At 40.3% G+C, this 17,214-nt stretch overlaps 1 protein-coding gene across 6 annotated transcripts in view; it reads right to left on the reverse strand.

The window, feature by feature from the left end:
* Positions 1-303: 303 nt before the first annotated feature.
* Positions 304-17,214, reverse strand: part of LOC126163049 (ATP-dependent DNA helicase Q1-like) — a 143,611-nt gene continuing 126,700 nt past the window's right edge. For all 6 annotated transcript variants that reach the window (XM_049919935.1, XM_049919936.1, XM_049919938.1 and 3 more), the window contains 2 exons: positions 12,354-12,536; positions 304-941 (listed from right to left, as the gene is read on the reverse strand). In XM_049919935.1, the coding sequence (XP_049775892.1) occupies positions 403-941; positions 12,354-12,536 (722 nt within the window). In that variant the 3' untranslated portion in view covers positions 304-402. The remainder of the gene's footprint in view (positions 942-12,353; positions 12,537-17,214) is intronic.

Raw genomic sequence — 17,214 nt, forward strand, 5'->3', positions numbered from 1 at the left:
CCCATGCTTACTTTCCTCCCATCTTACATTCTAATTTGTTGTTTCTCCTACAGACGTGTCTTTTTAAAAGTGGTGTAATTAAAGAGTTTTATTGGCTTGTCAAGCACGATCATGCTATTCTTGTTTTGGAAATGATGTCAAAATACACTTCAATTTGATCTATCTACTTATTGCATATTTACTTGTATAATACACAAAATACTCAAGCTGAGGTTGAAAATATACAAATCAAAGTTTGTTTGATTATTTCTTATTCCACATTAATGGAATGATTCAGAATGAATAAATCAATAAATATGTAAATTACTTTTAGAAAAATGCAATGGATATTAATATTTCAGTATTTTACACAATACATTTGTAACAAAAATAGCCATTATTACAGTCTCATTTGGTCATATTTCAACCACATTCCAAGTCCTCATCACTGCTACCTGAACTTATATATTTCTTGCGCTTCTTGGCCGAAAATGATGTGCTCTTCAAAACAGGTGCCTCTTCACTATCAGAGTCCTCTAACGTCACAGTTTCAACACTGCTTGTAGGTATGAAATCTGATTTCTTAGTAATCTGATTAGAAGAACTACTAAGCACATCAGATTTTGATTCTGATTTGTGTTTTTTGTTCGACAATGTTTCATGATCACTCTTACGTTTCTTTGCAGAGGAAGCACTCGGACCACCATTCAACTTCGAGCCACAGTCCGAGTGCCCAGCACCCTGTTTCATTTTTTCCTTTTGCACATCCGTTTCCCTATCAGGACTTATCACAATTGTAGTCTTATTATTTGTACACTTCTCTTTGTATGCTCCTGGTTCTCTCTCAGCTGCACCAGATGACACAAGTGCAGGTTTCACCACAGCTGGCATTGGTAGCTTCTTGCCAGGGACGGCCATCTTTATACAGTAGCTGTTAGCCAACACACTTGCTGCCCTCGGCCCTGGGATAAAAAATCACATCAGTAATTAAATTACAAAAATTTTTCAAATAATAAGCAAAAACAGGGGAAAATGTACATCACCATTAACAGACTCTTCAAATTTTTCTTCATACAGGAAGATTACTCATCATTACGTATTGTGTTTGAGTATAATGACTTTTCTGGAGATTAGAAATCTACTCTGTAGGAATCAGCATGGGTTTCGAAAAAGACGGTCATGTGAAACCCAGCTCGCGCTATTCGTCCACGAGACTCAGCGGGCCATAGACACGGGTTCACAGGTAGATGCCATGTTTCTTGACTTCCGCAAGGCGTTCGATACAGTTCCCCACAGTCATTTAATGAACAAAGTAAGAGCATTTGGACTATCAGACCAATTGTGTGATTGGATTGAGGAGTTCCTAGATAACGGGACGCAGCATGTCATTCTCAATGGAGAGAAGTCTTCCGAAGTAAGAGTGATTTCAGGTGTGCCGCAGGGGAGTGTCATAGGACCGTTGCTATTCACAATATACATAAATGACCTGGTGGATGACATCGGAAGTTCACTGAGGCTTTTTGCAGATGATGCTGTGGTGTATCGAGAGGTTGTAACAATGGAAAATTGTACTGGAATGCAGGAAGATCTGCAGCGAATTGACGCATGGTGCAGGGAATGGCAATTGAATCTCATTGTAGACAAGTGTAATGTGCTGAGAATACACAGAAAGATAGATCCTTTATCATTTAGCTACAAAATAGCAGGTCAGCAACTGGAAGCAGTTAATACCATAAATTATCTGGGAGTACGCATTAGGAGTGATTTAAAATGGAATGATCATATAATGTTGATCGTCGGTAAAGCAGATGCCAGACTGAGATTCACTGGAAGAATCCTAAGGAAATGCAATCCGAAAACAAAGGAAGTAGGTTACAGTACGCTTGTTCGCCCACTGCTTGAATACTGCTCAGCAGTGTGGGATCCGTACCAGATAGGGTTGATAGAAGATATAGAGAAGATCCAACGGAGAGCAGCGCGCTTCGTTACAGGATCATTTAGTAATCGCGAAAGCGTTACGGAGATGATAGATAAACTCCAGTGGAAGACTCTGCAAGAGAGACGCTCAGTAGCTCGGTACGGGCTTTTGTCAAAGTTACGAGAACATACCTTCACCGAAGAGTCAAGCAGTATATTGCTCCCTCCTACGTATATCTCGCGAAGAGACCATGAGGATAAAATCAGAGAGATTAGAGCCCACACAGAGGCATACTGACAATCCTTCTTTCCACGAACAATATGAGACTGGAATAGAAGGGAGAACCGATAGAGGTATCATGGTACCCTCCGACACACACCGTCAGGTGGCTTGCGGAGTATGGATGTAGATGTAGATGTAGATTGCTAACTTCTATGAAAGCAGCACAAGGAGAAGTATACACCCCATTTTCCAAAAACTAGTGTGACATGTGTTCAGCAAACTATTACATGTGAGACTATTCCGCAAGTAAAGAAGTGGTACATGCTCCATTGAATCAACCAATCAAATTATGTGTCACCAAACAATGTCTGGCATATGCTCATAATATGAGATGCAGCAAGGCTTGTGATCCAACACTGCATACAATGCTGCTCATTAAAATTGCAACACCCTGAAGATTGCATGCAACAATTGTTAAAGTTATTTAGATACTATGCATTTCATTCTTGATGTGTTACGACTGGTGACTGTGCTCTATCTTCGAAGTCTTCTTGACATTCTATTTTGGATAATGCAATACTGCCCGTTTCCCGTGCCATCTTGGCCTATTTCTGGAGCCAGAAGGTATTTGACTATTGCACTGGCCAACACAAGTCCAGAACCCTCATCCACTGGAAACATTTCATAGTGGGATTCCAAGAGACTGGTACACGCTACTTTCTTGTACATCTCTTCTTGTTTGCTTTTTCTTCTTTAGATATCTTAGTTGCAAATCACAGCTTATGACAACTGCTGTGCCTAATTTACAACATGCTGTCAGAAAGCTTTCAATTTTTACATTAAAGTATTCCTCAAACTAGAATGTTACTCATGTCAAAAACATATTCTTACCATGTGTACTTCTCTATCAAGGATTTGTCTTGATAATGTAGACCTATGTGAACACAGAGAATTAAACACTTAGCTCTGACCATCAACAAATTTAATGCAGTGTTTGAGTTTCAAACCACCTTCACTCAAGACCTACAAACCACTGGCCATCTTCCACAACACAGTACAACCATTCATAGTTAAATCCGACATCTTTGTTTTTGACTGTTGCCCTGGCCAACACAAGTCCAGAACCCTCACCCACTGGAAACATTTCATAGTGGGATTCCAAGAGACTGGTACATCTGCGGCTGAACATTTCCAAACCTATGACATCCTTCCTACTCACCTTAATCATCTACATCTACATCTACATCTATACTCCGCGAGCCACCTTACGGTGTGTGGCGGAGGGTACTTATTGTACCACTATCTGATCCCCCCTTCCCTGTTCCATTCACGAATTGTGCGTGGGAAGAACGACTGCTTGTAAGTCTCCGTATTTGCTCTAATTTCTCGGATCTTTTCGTTGTGATCATTACGCGAGATATATGTGGGCGGTAGTAATATGTTGCCCATCTCTTCCCGGAATGTGCTCTCTCGTAATTTCGATAATAAACCTCTCCGTATTGCGTAACGCCTTTCTTGAAGTGTCCGCCACTGGAGCTTGTTCAGCATCTCCGTAACGCTCTCGCGCTGACTAAATGTCCCCATGACGAATCGCGCTGCTTTTCGCTGGATCATGTCTATCTCTTCTATTAATCCAACCTGGTAAGGGTCCCATACTGATGAGCAATACTCAAGAATCGGACGAACAAGCGTTTTGTAAGCTACTTCTTAGAATTCTTCCTATGAATCTCAACCTGGCGCCTGCTTTTCCCACTATTTGTTTTATGTGATCATTCCACTTCAGATCGCTCCGGATAGTAACTCCTAAGTATTTTACGGTCGTTACCGCTTCCAATGATTTACCACCTATGGCATAATCGTACTGGAATGGATTTCTGCCCCTATGTATGCGCATTATATTACATTTATCTACGTTTAGGGAAAGCTGCCAGCTGTCGCACCATGCATTAATCCTCTGCAGGTCTTCCTGGAGTACGTACGAGTCTTCTGATGTTGCTACTTTCTTGTAGACAACCGTGTCATCTGCAAATAGCCTCACGGAGCTACCGATGTTGTCAACTAAGTCATTTATGTATATTGTAAACAATAAAGGTCCTATCACGCTTCCTTGCGGTACTCCTGAAATTACCTCTACATCTGCAGATTTTGAGCCGTTAAGAATGACATGTTGTGTTCTTTCTTCTAGGAAATCCTGAATCCAATCACAAACCTGGTCCGATTTTTCGTAAGCTCGTATTTTTTTCATTAAACGTAAGTGCGGAACCGTATCAAATGCCTTCCTGAAGTCCAGGAATACGGCATCAATCTGCTCGCCAGTGTCTACGGCACTGTGAATTTCTTGGGCAAATAGGGCGAGCTGAGTTTCACATGATCTCTGTTTGCGGAATCCATGTTGGTTATGATGAAGGAGATTTGTATTATCTAAGAACGTCATAATACGAGAACACAAAACATGTTCCATTATTCTACAACAGATTGACGTAAGCGAAATAGGCCTATAATTATTCGCATCTGATTTATGACCCTTCTTGAAAATGGGAACGACCTGCGCTTTCTTCCAGTCGCTAGGTACTTTACGTTCTTCCAGCGATCTACGATAAATTGCTGATAGAAAGGGGGCAAGTTCTTTAGCATAATCACTGTAGAATCTTAAGGGTATCTCGTCTGGTCCGGATGCTTTTCCGCTACTAAGTGATAGCAGTTGTTTTTCAATTCCGATATCGTTTATTTCAATATTTTCCATTTTGGCGTCCGTACGACGGCTGAAGTCAGGGACCGTGTTACGATTTTCCGCAGTGAAACAGTTTCGGAACACTGAATTCAGTATTTCTGCCTTTCTTCGGTCGTCCTCTGTTTCGGTGCCATCGTGGTCAACGAGTGACTGAATAGGGGATTTAGATCCGCTTACCGATTTTACATATGACCAAAACTTTTTAGGGTTCTTGTTTAGATTGTTTGCCAATGTTTTATGTTCGAATTCGTTGAATGCTTCTCTCATTGCTCTCTTTACGCTCTTTTTCGCTTCGTTCAGCTTTTCCTTATCAGCTATGATTCGACTACTCTTAAACCTATGATGAAGCTTTCTTTGTTTCCGTAGTACCTTTCGTACATGATTGTTATACCACGGTGGATCTTTCCCCTCGCTTTGGACCTTAGTCGGTACAAACTTATCTAAGGCGTACTGGACGATGTTTCTGAATTTTTTCCATTTTTGTTCCACATCCTCTTCTTCAGAAATGAACGTTTGATGGTGGTCACTCAGATATTCTGCGATTTGTGCCCTATCACTCTTGTTAAGCAAATATATTTTCCTTCCTTTCTTGGCATTTCTTATTACACTTGTAGTCATTGATGCAACCACTGACTTATGATCACTGATACCCTCTTCTACATTCACGGAGTCGAAAAGTTCCGGTCTATTTGTTGCTATGAGGTCTAAAACGTTAGCTTCACGAGTTGGTTCTCTAACTATCTGCTCGAAGTAATTCTCGGACAAGGCAGTCAGGATAATGTCACAAGAGTCTCTGTCCCTGGCTCCAGTTCTGATTGTGTGACTATCCCATTCTATACCTGGTAGATTGAAGTCTCCCCCTATTACAATAGTATGATCACGAAACTTCTTCACGACGTTCTGCAGGTTCTCTCTGAGGCGCTCAACTACTACGGTTGCTGATGCAGGTGGTCTATAGAAGCATCCGACTATCATATCTGACCCACCTTTGATACTTAGCTTAACCCAGATTATTTCACATTCGCATTCGCTAATAACTTCACTGGATATTATTGAATTCTTTACTGCTATAAATACTCCTCCACCATTGGCGTTTATCCTATCCTTGCGGTATATATTCCATTCTGTGTCTAGGATTTCGTTACTGTTCACTTCCGGTTTTAACCAACTTTCCGTTCCTAATACTATATGCGCACTATTTCCTTCAATAAGAGATACTAATTCAGGAACCTTGCCCTGGATACTCCTGCAGTTTACCAATATTACGTTAACTTTTCCTGTTTTTGGTCTCTGAGGACGGACGTTCTTTATCAACGATGATAATGTCCTCTCTGGTAAGCCGTCAGGTATTTTATCGTTTCGCCCAAGGGGGGGTCCCTCTAACCTAAAAAACCCCCGTGTGCACGCCACACGTACTCTGCTACCCTAGTAGCTGCTTCCGGTGTGTAGTGCACGCCTGACCTGTCTAGGGGGGCCCTACAGTTCTCCACCCAATAACGGAGGTCGATGAATTTGCAACCATTATAGTCGCAGAGTCGTCTGAGCCTCTGGTTTAGACCCTCCACACGGCTCCAAACCAGAGGACCGCGATCGACTCTGGGCACTATGCTGCAGATATTAAGCTCAGCTTGCACTCCGCGTGCGATGCTGGTTGTCTTCACCAAATCAGCCAGCCGCCGGAAGGAACCAAGGATGGCCTCAGAACCCAAGCAGCAGGCGTCATTCGTTCCGACATGTGCTAATATCTGCAGCCGGTCACACCCAGTGCGTTCAATAGCTGCCGGAAGGGCCTCCTCCACATTACGGACGAGACCCCCCGGCAAGCATACCGAGTGCACACTGGCATTCTTCCCCGACCTACCCGCTATTTTCCTGAGGGGCTCCATAACCCGCCTAACGTTGGAGCTCCCTATAACTAATAGGCCCGCCCTCTGTGACTGTCGGGACCTTGCCGGAGAATCGGCCACTGGCCCAACAGGCGAGGCATCCTGTGGTGGCTCGGAAACGATGTCATCACCACTAGGAAGCACCCCGTACCTGTTGGAAAGGGGTAAGGCAGCTGCCACGCGGCCAGATCCCACCTTTGCCTTTCGGCCAGGCACGCGAGAGCCCACCACTGTCCGCCATTCACCCTGGAGTGATGGCTGACCGGTAAGATGCTCACTGCCGGAAGACGCAGCGACATCAGGGGTTCCATGTGATTCCAAGGCCACCGAAGTAGGCATAGGTCTCACCACAGTTGCCCCAACGCCACTACGAGCCGACGCCTGCGCCTCGAGCTCGATGAGCCTAACAGACAAAGCCTCCACCTGCCCCCGAAGAGTGGCCAATTCTCCTTGCGTCCGCTCACAACAACCACAGTCCCTACACATGACTATGTTTACCCTACCCTATACGGTGACAAATTCCCAAGATAATCTTCTGATGAGCTACTCTGATAATCAAGAAACACTCACTGAAATACGAGACGCGAAAACTACGCTAGGTTTTCCTAGAAAAACTATTTAAAAGCTAAGCGCAGCAAATAAGTAAAAAACGCTTTATACAAACAGTACTCGCTGCTGCTGGTGCTCTCGCTCTGGCTGTCACAAGACAACTGCTGATTCAAGTGACTAGTGGCTAACGGCCGCGAAACAAACAAAGACGGTTTTAGGGCGCTTTCTGTTCTAAACGATCAAGAAAACACTAAGAAATCTAACACGAAAACTACATAAAGTTTTATCAAGAACTGTTAGTTACTATGCAGAGCAGATAAACACAAATAGAATCCCTTCCTTAGTGGAAGGTCGTAAACAAAATGCAAAATAAACGCTTTATACAAACAGTACTGTGCTGCTGCTGGTGCTCTCGCTCTCGCTGTCACAAGACAACTGCTGATTCAAGTGACTAGTGGCTAACGGCCGCGAAACAAACAAATGACGGTTTTAGGGAGCTTTCTGTTCTAAACGATCAAGAAAACACTAAGAAATCTAACACGAAAACTACGTAAAGTTTTATCAAGAACTGTTAGTTACTATGCAGAGCAGATAAATACAAATAGAATCCCTTCCTTAGTGGAAGGTCGTAAACAAAATGCAAAATAAACGCTTTATACAAACAGTACTGTGCTGCTGCTGGTGCTCTCGCTCTCGCTGTCACAAGACAACTTTATACTTCCCAACAACTACTTCACCTCTGACAGACAGACGTGCAAACAGACCAGGGGTATGACCATGGGAGTCAGGATGGCTCCCTCAAATGCCAACCGTTTCATGGGTCGCTTGGAGGGCACTTTCCTGGGATCCATAAGTCTTCAGCTCCTGGTTTGGTTTAGATACATTGATGACATCTTTACCATATGGACTCATGGTGAGCTGACCTGCTGAAATTCCTGGAATCTCTGACTACCTTCTCCCAATTAAATTTCACATGGTCCTATTCCAAATCCCATGCCACTTTCCTTGATGTCGATCTTGTCTTCACCGAAGGCCAGCTACACACTTCCGTCCACATTAAACCTACCAATAAACAACAGTACTTACATTTTGACAGTTGCCATCCTTTCCATGTCAAACATTCCCTCCCATACAGCCTTGGGATCTGAGGCAAATATATTTGTTCGAATGCAGACTCTTTACAGCAATATAGCACCATTCTCACTTCAGCATTCACTGCACATAATTACACCCCCACCCTAGTTAAAAAGCAGATTTCCTGGGCCATCACATCCAATCCTGTTACTGCTGATCCCTCCAAAAAACAACTTTGGAGCACATCACTGGTGGCTCAGTATTATCCTGGTCTGGGATGTGTTAATCAGCTACTTTGACAGGACCATGAACTCCTAAAATCATGCCCTGAAATGAGATCCATTCTGTCTGAAACTTTGCCCATCATACCTAGAATAGTTATCTGTCACCCTCCCAATCTCCACAATATTCTAGTCAGACCCTGTGCTCCTTCTGAACCCATTTCCCTACCCTATGGCTCCTACCCCTGTGACCGTCCCCGCTGTAAGTCTTGCCCTATGAACCCTCCTACCACCACCTATAGAAGCCCTGTAACTGGCAAAACATATACTATCAAAGCAAGAGCCACCTGTGAAACGGCACACGTCATATACCAGCTGTTATGTAAACATTGCTCGGCCTTCTACATTGGCATGGCTACCACAAAATCATCAATTAGGATGAATGGGCATAAGCAGATGGTGTATACTGGCAACTTGCGATATCCTGCTGCAGAGCATGCTCTACAACATGACAATTGTGACCTCAGCGCCTGCTTCACCCCATGTTCCATCTGGATTCTTCCCCAGACACCAGTTCCTCAGAACTCCGCAGTTGGGAACTAGCACAACATCATGTCCTTGGTTCTCGCCACCCACCTGGCCTTAATTTATGTTAATTTCTTCTGTCTCAGCATTTCTTCACAGTAACTACTATTTGCTTCACTCTAGTTTAGCTTTCTACATCTTTCATTGTCTCACCCATATATTTTTCACTGCCCCCTCCCACCTCTGTTATGTACAATGCACTTAGTTTTTCCCTCTTATTAACTCATGCATGATATTTAAGCAGTAATCTCTGTCTGCATGTTACCCTGTCTTAAACCTTTAAACTCTCAGGTTTTCAAATCTCATCCGATGCAGCCCCAACAATCAATCTTTCCTTCTCATCCTGTGTGGTAAGTCTCCCCTAATCGATGGTTCTGGGTGACTTTCCCAAAGTGTACCACTTTTCCTAGTCCTCTCCAGTCCTTTTACTTCACCCCTCTTCCTTCCAATTCAACCCTTCTGCCTGAAGAAGGAGCCACTGGCTCCGAAAGCTTGACAATTGCAATTGTCTTTTACATGTGTGTTCTGTCACCGCTTGGTGAGTAGATTTTTTATCTATCCAGTTAAATTATTTTTTTGTTTTGGTAACGCAACTGGCCAGTCTAACTTCATATCAGCTTTAGATAAATACTTCCTCTCCTTGAACAACTTTTGTAAGTTAACTATACTTTGCTTTTTTTTTCAAATTTATTAACCGCTTCACTTAATGACTTTTTTTTCAAATTATGTTACAAAAACATTTTTTTACTGGTGAAAAACATCCTATAATGAAGGAAATTACACACAGAATATAAAGATAGCTTTCAAAGCTCAAAATAATGGGTTAAAAAAATTTGAATCTCACCAATAATAAAATCCGTAGTATAATCATGCACTGGACTTTCACTAAAATATCCTGAAACTTGAAGTTATTTTTTAGTTTCTGTGTGACTATGAAGTCTAACCATGTATTTCACAATGGTTTGCTGTGAACAAAAATCAGGGAGAAGCTGTCTGAAGCTCAGTGGGTGTATTTATCTCGTACCACTGGCAAGCACTTGTCACTCAACTGACAAACTGTTGTCACTTTCAGCTCTAATGAAGTAACATCAATTTCTTCTTTGTTTTATAAGCTGCTATATTCAACGTCAAACTCAGAATCACTATCGCCATCCTCTGTTGAAAGTGTCGACTTGACAACACCACAGGAGAGGGGCTGAAAGTGCGTGTTTTGTTGTCAAGTGTTCAAAGCCGTACACAGTAAAGAGGATACCTAGTGGCAACCACCTGAACCAAAACTCAACAGCCGCACACTTAATTATAAGTGCTGAAACAAATACAAGTGGTCCCCCCTCCCTGAGATCTGTCCTTAAATAGCCCAAGTATGCTCAGGATTTTAAGTTTCTGTCAAAATAATAAAACAAGATAACTCACGAATTATGTTAAGGCATTAATTTGCCCTCTCCTCTCACTCTAGTCTCCATGACCATTCTGCACCAACTACTTCCAACTTCCAACCTCTTATTTTTATTTAACTTCTTATAATAAGACATGTGGAAAAATTTCTTGTGTGTTATGTATCCCTTCCCTTCCCTTTTCTGAACAAAACCTGAACTACCTCTTACAGATGCATATAAAAACTGTTTATTAGAAATAAAAAACTAAAGCTATCATCAACCCAAAGGTTGGTTTGTATGCCACAGTTCTTTACTAGGCATGGTCCTAATGGAGATGGTATGCCATTACCTTCCTTCAGCCTTTGCACTGACTTACCTCATCTGTTACTGGGGGACCTACAGTTTAACGCGGACTCCAAACTGTGGTGCAACAGCTTATCCATTTTAAATGCATGGTGTCAGGACTGTTGTCCAGTAACTGAATTTAACATATAACTTTAATTTATTACAGAAAACACCTTTTTCTAGTTTAATTAGTTACTTGTTATACACATTAAATTCACAATAAACCTTATTATATGCAATATTTCAACAGAACAAATGCAAAAAACTAAAAAATTTAAAAAAATAAAATATAATAATTATAAGGCTATGTGCTGGTCATTTACAGGTGCTTTTATTTAAAAATGTCTATCGCTGCTTAAGAATTCCTGTATGATATACACGAGGTTGCTAAATCTACATTTGAAAACATTTCTGCCACTTGCCAGACATTTTATTTCCACAAGTATATTGCCAAAGAGTTTTATAGCTGCGTATCTCACCCCACTTGGTGATAAAGTGCCATTCCCTGAAGCGTAATGCAGATCATTTTTTCTTCTAGTGTTGTACTTGTCAATATCTATGTTCATCTTAAACTTAGATGGATTGTTGATTACAAATTTCATAAGTGAATAAATGTAGACCTACTATAGGCTATCATTAGTATTCCTAGCTGCTTAAAGAGATCCCTGCAAGATATACACATGTGAACTCCACACATAATTCTAATTATCTTGCTTTGTGCAATAAATACTTTTTGCCTAATTGAGAAGTTACTGCAGAATGTTATCCCACAAGACATCAATGAAATAAAATATGCAAAATATGTTATCTTACTGACTTCTGTTTCCCAATGTTGGCAATTATTCTTGTGGCAAAAGTAGCTGAGTTAAATGGATTTTCCAGTTTAAGTTTTCATCAACATGTACATCTAAGAACTTATAATTTTCTACTCTATTATTTATTGTTGGCATACTAGGTGGGATATTTTTGACAGTACAAAACTGGATGAACTGTGTTTTTTTAAAGTTTAAAGTTAGCCCTTTATGTAAAACTATTCAGTAACTATCACAAAAACATCATTTACTATCTTCTCTGATGATGCTGCTTTGCTCAGCTTCACAACACTGTTTGGTATTAGCTGAGTTATGCATGCCATGAAAACCTAACTTCTCTAATAGAATATAAAGACTGACATGATCAAAAGCCTTCAACATGTCACAGAAGATCCCAGTTGATTATACTTTATCATTTGATAATTGTATTATGTGGGGTGTAAATGTATAAAAAGCTGACTCAATAGAATACGTCCTTTTGAAATCCAAACTGTGATTGGCTAAGTAGGCTGCCCCATTACTATACAGGTGGGCAACAATCATGGAGTACATTACCTTCTCAAAAATTTTAGAAAATGATGATTATTTTATCCAAAAATTTAAAATTTCTTCGTCAAAAGGGTATCTTCAAAACTGTGATAAGCTAAATACCTACCTCTTTTGATGTAACTAAGAGTTGAATATGGGGTGAAATGAAAATCTTCTTGCAGGAACCCTTGGATCAATAAATATGCCACCACTGCCTCACAATTCTCACGGCTGAACTGCGGTACAGGAACATCACTCACCCTGAGGTTGGCTTTTCCTTTACCCAACCAGGCATCGATCAGCATTTGACCTGTAGGGAACCAAAGTTTCCATCTAATTATTTTGGCTGAAAAAACAAATGCATGAAAGTGGGGTGGGCTGCAAGGCAAACAGGGTCTTCTTGGATGTGACAAGAATCTTGGAGAGCTGGTTGAGAAAGGTGAAGCAAGAAAAGTACTTTTTCCTGGTAAGACATCATATGTAGTAGTGCAATTGTGTGTGGGACCCATACCAATCATGTCTGATTACAGCTGTGTGTGGGGGCAAAAAAATTTTGTGTACAGAGATTTTGAGAACTGCAGTCATGCCACTGCCATAATGTGAAAGGGAACTCATTGAAATGCCAGAGAAAAATACACAGATAAGATCAAGATGGCATCCAATGTGTACGTTGATCACATTTCTCTTCATAAAAATGTTAATTTTTCCCCATTACAAAGAAAGCATGTGAAAATCACGAGGTTGAATGCATGGAGGTTACAGTTTACAATTCATGCACTGAAAATGGACACTTTGAAATTTCATGTAGGAAAAAGTAAGCTGAATATGCTAGAAGTTCTGCAAGTATCTAATCTGCTTCTGAAAGTGGATGGAAGTTACACAAAAATACAACATGGAAGAAGTCCGTAATCGTGTAAACAGTGCATGCAACACAAATTTTGTACATAAAAACCGAAACCCCTTTGATGGGCTTTTAGTTACAGACTCTGAGAGTGCAGTGAGCAGTCTCGAATCACACGAGAAGAAAAACTAAACTGAAATCAAAGCATGACACAGACATTTTCAGTATTATAAAAATAATGCTATCATAGTGTGGTCACTGATAATGAAGTGATTTTAAAGAATTTGTCATACGACATTATCAGCTACTATGGGCAAAAGACAAAACAGTGTCATCACACAGCACCAAAGTACTATTATGCCTAAAATCAGTAAACTGTCAAAAAATGTAAAATAATTCTATATGGAAGGGCAAATCTTAGCTGCAAAGTTTCAAAATAGAAGTAGTACATACATACATACATACATACATACATACATCAAAATAAACCAGTACAGTGAAACTAGGCACAAAATTCCAGGCAGCAACTTCTATGGGATGCTTTCTGTTCAGATGTCACCATTATCAAACAAAGACTTTTTCTTGATCTTAGTGGAAACGAACAATGCAGCAAGTAATGAAACAAAAGATCTAGTGATCTTGACAAAAGGAGACTGCATGCACTGAGAAGCATCATAACGAGTAAGCAGACTGGTCATGTGTAAATAAGGAGATACAAAATATATACACAAGATTTAATAATATAACATTTGCTGACATAAGCTGCACAGGAAGAAAATTCCATATGACCCATCACCTACATCTCAGTAGGTTAGGGAAGGACTTGGTAACAAACACAGTTTCTAGAAATAGTAAACAATAAGTTGAATGTGCAATGTAATGTTACAGAGGTCATTCATCTCAAGGACAAAAATTACAATTTCTTAGGAGAGTTAATCCTGAAATACTATGTCACTGAAGCAATGCACATGCAGGACAAACGTGACCTTTTTTTTAAGGAGAAATAAACACTGCATTGGTGCCACACGAGATAACACCAGTGTGTGTGTGTTTCATTTATGGACCCACACGGTTATCCGCACACATCGGCAGGCTGGAATTCACCCGGTGGATTAACGATGAGATTCAGAGCACCAATAAGCACAGATGTAGTTTTTAGGCAGTTTCTCACATTCCACAAGAGAATACCAGACTGCTTCTCATGTCCTACCTCAGTTACACAATTTCTAAATGTACAGAAAACATTTGCACACTTTTACACGAGATAATACTAGACTCAGACATTTGCGGCTGGCGACAGAAAATGAATCTGGCCGTACTCTAACATTAACAATGCCAAATCCAAAAATTGACGTACTGATCCCGTGAAGAACACAATAAAGGCCTGGAAAATGAAAATATGTTTTATAAATGCCTCATACATCCTTAAGTTCATGTAAGAGTACTCTATCATTTTTGTGTTAGAAGTACAAGATGTTAATGAGATGCTTTTGCATCATTTATTACAGGACTGACTCCATCTACAGTAGTTTGTAACAGAACACCAGAAATCAGTAGATAACATTCACTATTTCAAATTATAAACTAGAAATATCTTACTGCATGACACGTAATAAAGTAGGTGGCATCGTCATATACTTGAGGAAACATAAGCTTCTATCCACTACAGGGAAAGTGTCATGTGTGAATAAGTTTTATGTTGACAAAGAGTCAAAATTTCAATGCCCAAATTCACGTTTCACTCTATTTATTTCTTTGTTGTTGGTAGATAGAGACCCTCATCTGGAAAACTTAATTCATTCCTGAAATCTTTTGACGGAGTTTTGAATAAATTAATGCCACGGTGTAGGAATTTAAACAACACCATACCCAGAGATCTGACAAAGAACACTTCCCATGATTGTCAGGAAAGCAAACTTTAACATATTGCATCCTACCTTATGAGGTTAAATATCTATGATGACAAGTACCTGCAGTACAGTTAACACATACGGTCTTTTAATAGATCATTATGACCACATCATCTCAGCAGATATTGCAATACCAAATTAAAACCAAGAAAAATGTACAAACACAAAAGATATCTATCTGCACATAATTGCTATACTTAGACACAGTCGTGGGTCAACAATAAATGGAACCTCCTCTTAGAAGTCCTCACTGGACAAAAACAGTACCAATCGCATTCAAAAAAAAGTGAATAATATCTATAAAAATCCACCTTTAAAATAAAAACCTTTGCCATTATATGTTATAACAAAAGTTCTGAAAATTGTATAGCTTGCACAGAATAACTACAAGTTATATAAACAATTCTAGAAGCAGCACAAATATCAAGTCTGCAAATAAGTTAGGAGATTGAATGCAGAAAACAATTACCCAACATATATGAAGCTCCTAAATGAAATTTTTACTCTGCAGCAGAGTGTGTGCTGATACAAAACTTCCTGGCAGATTTAAACCAAGTGCTAGACCAAGACTCGAACTCAGGACCTTTGCCTTACCTCAACCAACTGAGCTACCAAAGCCTGAATGCCTACCACTCTTGGAAGAAAGAATACTGTGGAGATATGGCTTAGCCACAGCCTGGGGGATATTTCCAGAATAAAATTTTCATTCTGGAGCAGAGTGTGTGCTGATATGAAACTTCCTGGCAGATTAAAACTGTGTGCCACAGACTCGACTCAGGACCTTTGCCTTTTGCGGGCAAGTAGTCTACCGACTGAGTTACCCAATCATGACTCACGACTTGTACTCACAAGACATTGTGAAGTACAAATTACAAAGGTGCAGAATAAAGAGAGCATTTTTGGAAGTTGTGGCACAGTCAGATTTCCTCATTTAAATATAAGTCTGCAATGATACTGTTATGCTTTTCATGACATACCTGATCATAAGGAGTGAGGAGAAAGAGTGATTGCTGTGAGATTTTTTCCTTTCATGGGATGATAAACTGGTTAATGTTGGATTTCATTCACTGCTGCTTGTTTACATTCAACACACAAAAGATGAGGTCATGAAAGAAAATGAGAGAAAAATACTTGTTCTCAGACTCAATGGACACCTCTACACATGGGGAGCTTGGTTTCCAGTCACTGAAGAATTTTGTTGAGGAAACCGAATTGCACTGGTCAAAGCTGGCAGGTGTTATGAACATGCAGGGCATATTCCTTGGTGAGCATTCACTCTGGATTGCGCACATTGGTGAAAGAGGTTGCTTCAAATGCAATGATCAGCCACAGCATTACACATCATTATACTCTGACAGTGAAAACACTTCCACAAGATTTGTTGAATGTATTCACTCAGCTAGTGATGACATCCATACAACATCTGAAGTAGTGCAACAAACATGAGAGTTCTCAAGAACCTTCTTGACAGATTAAAACTGTGTGCTGGACTGGGACTCAAACCCAGGACCTTTGCCTTTTGCGAGCATGTGCTCTAACACCTGAGCCACTGGAGCAAGACTCACAACCTGTCCTCACTACTTTACTTCCACATGTTCCTCATGTCCTACCTCCCAAAATTCACAGAAGTTCTCCTGTGAGTACAGTTCATGAGTCATGCTTGGGTAGCACTTACACGCAAAAGACAAGGGTCCCAATCTTGAGTCTCGGTCCGGCATACAGCTTTAATCTGTCAGGAAGTTTCCTATGGGATGCTAAGGTAAAATTTTGTAGTCTTGCTGGTCAGTTATAAATATAATCAGAAACAATGCAACATAAATTAAAATTAATAATGTAGAATTAACTGTGAACAACTATACCACTTCTGATTCCCTTCTACTTAGCAATATTTTTAATCATTACTTTATAGATACTGTTGAAAGTGGTGTCTGCATGAAACCGCATACAGCAAACTGGTTGAGAAACTATCTTAAAAAGCATCTTGGAAAATTACAACAACGCTGATATATTAAGGGATTTCCAGCAGAACTATTAACTGACCTCTCAATGCAGAACATCTTGATGCAGTCTTGTCATAAATTACAATAGGTGGTGTCATTGGAAAACCCATGCAATGACTATCACCATATTTAATAGTAAACAACAGTGTTGAGAAATGACATAAGATAATTGAGAAGTACTAGAGATGAGATGGTCAAGAATAAGATATACAGATTTTGGTGTCCCTCAATGCTCCA

Source organism: Schistocerca cancellata, chromosome 2 (assembly GCF_023864275.1).
Source record: "Schistocerca cancellata isolate TAMUIC-IGC-003103 chromosome 2, iqSchCanc2.1, whole genome shotgun sequence".
NCBI classification, from domain to species: domain Eukaryota; kingdom Metazoa; phylum Arthropoda; class Insecta; order Orthoptera; family Acrididae; genus Schistocerca; species Schistocerca cancellata.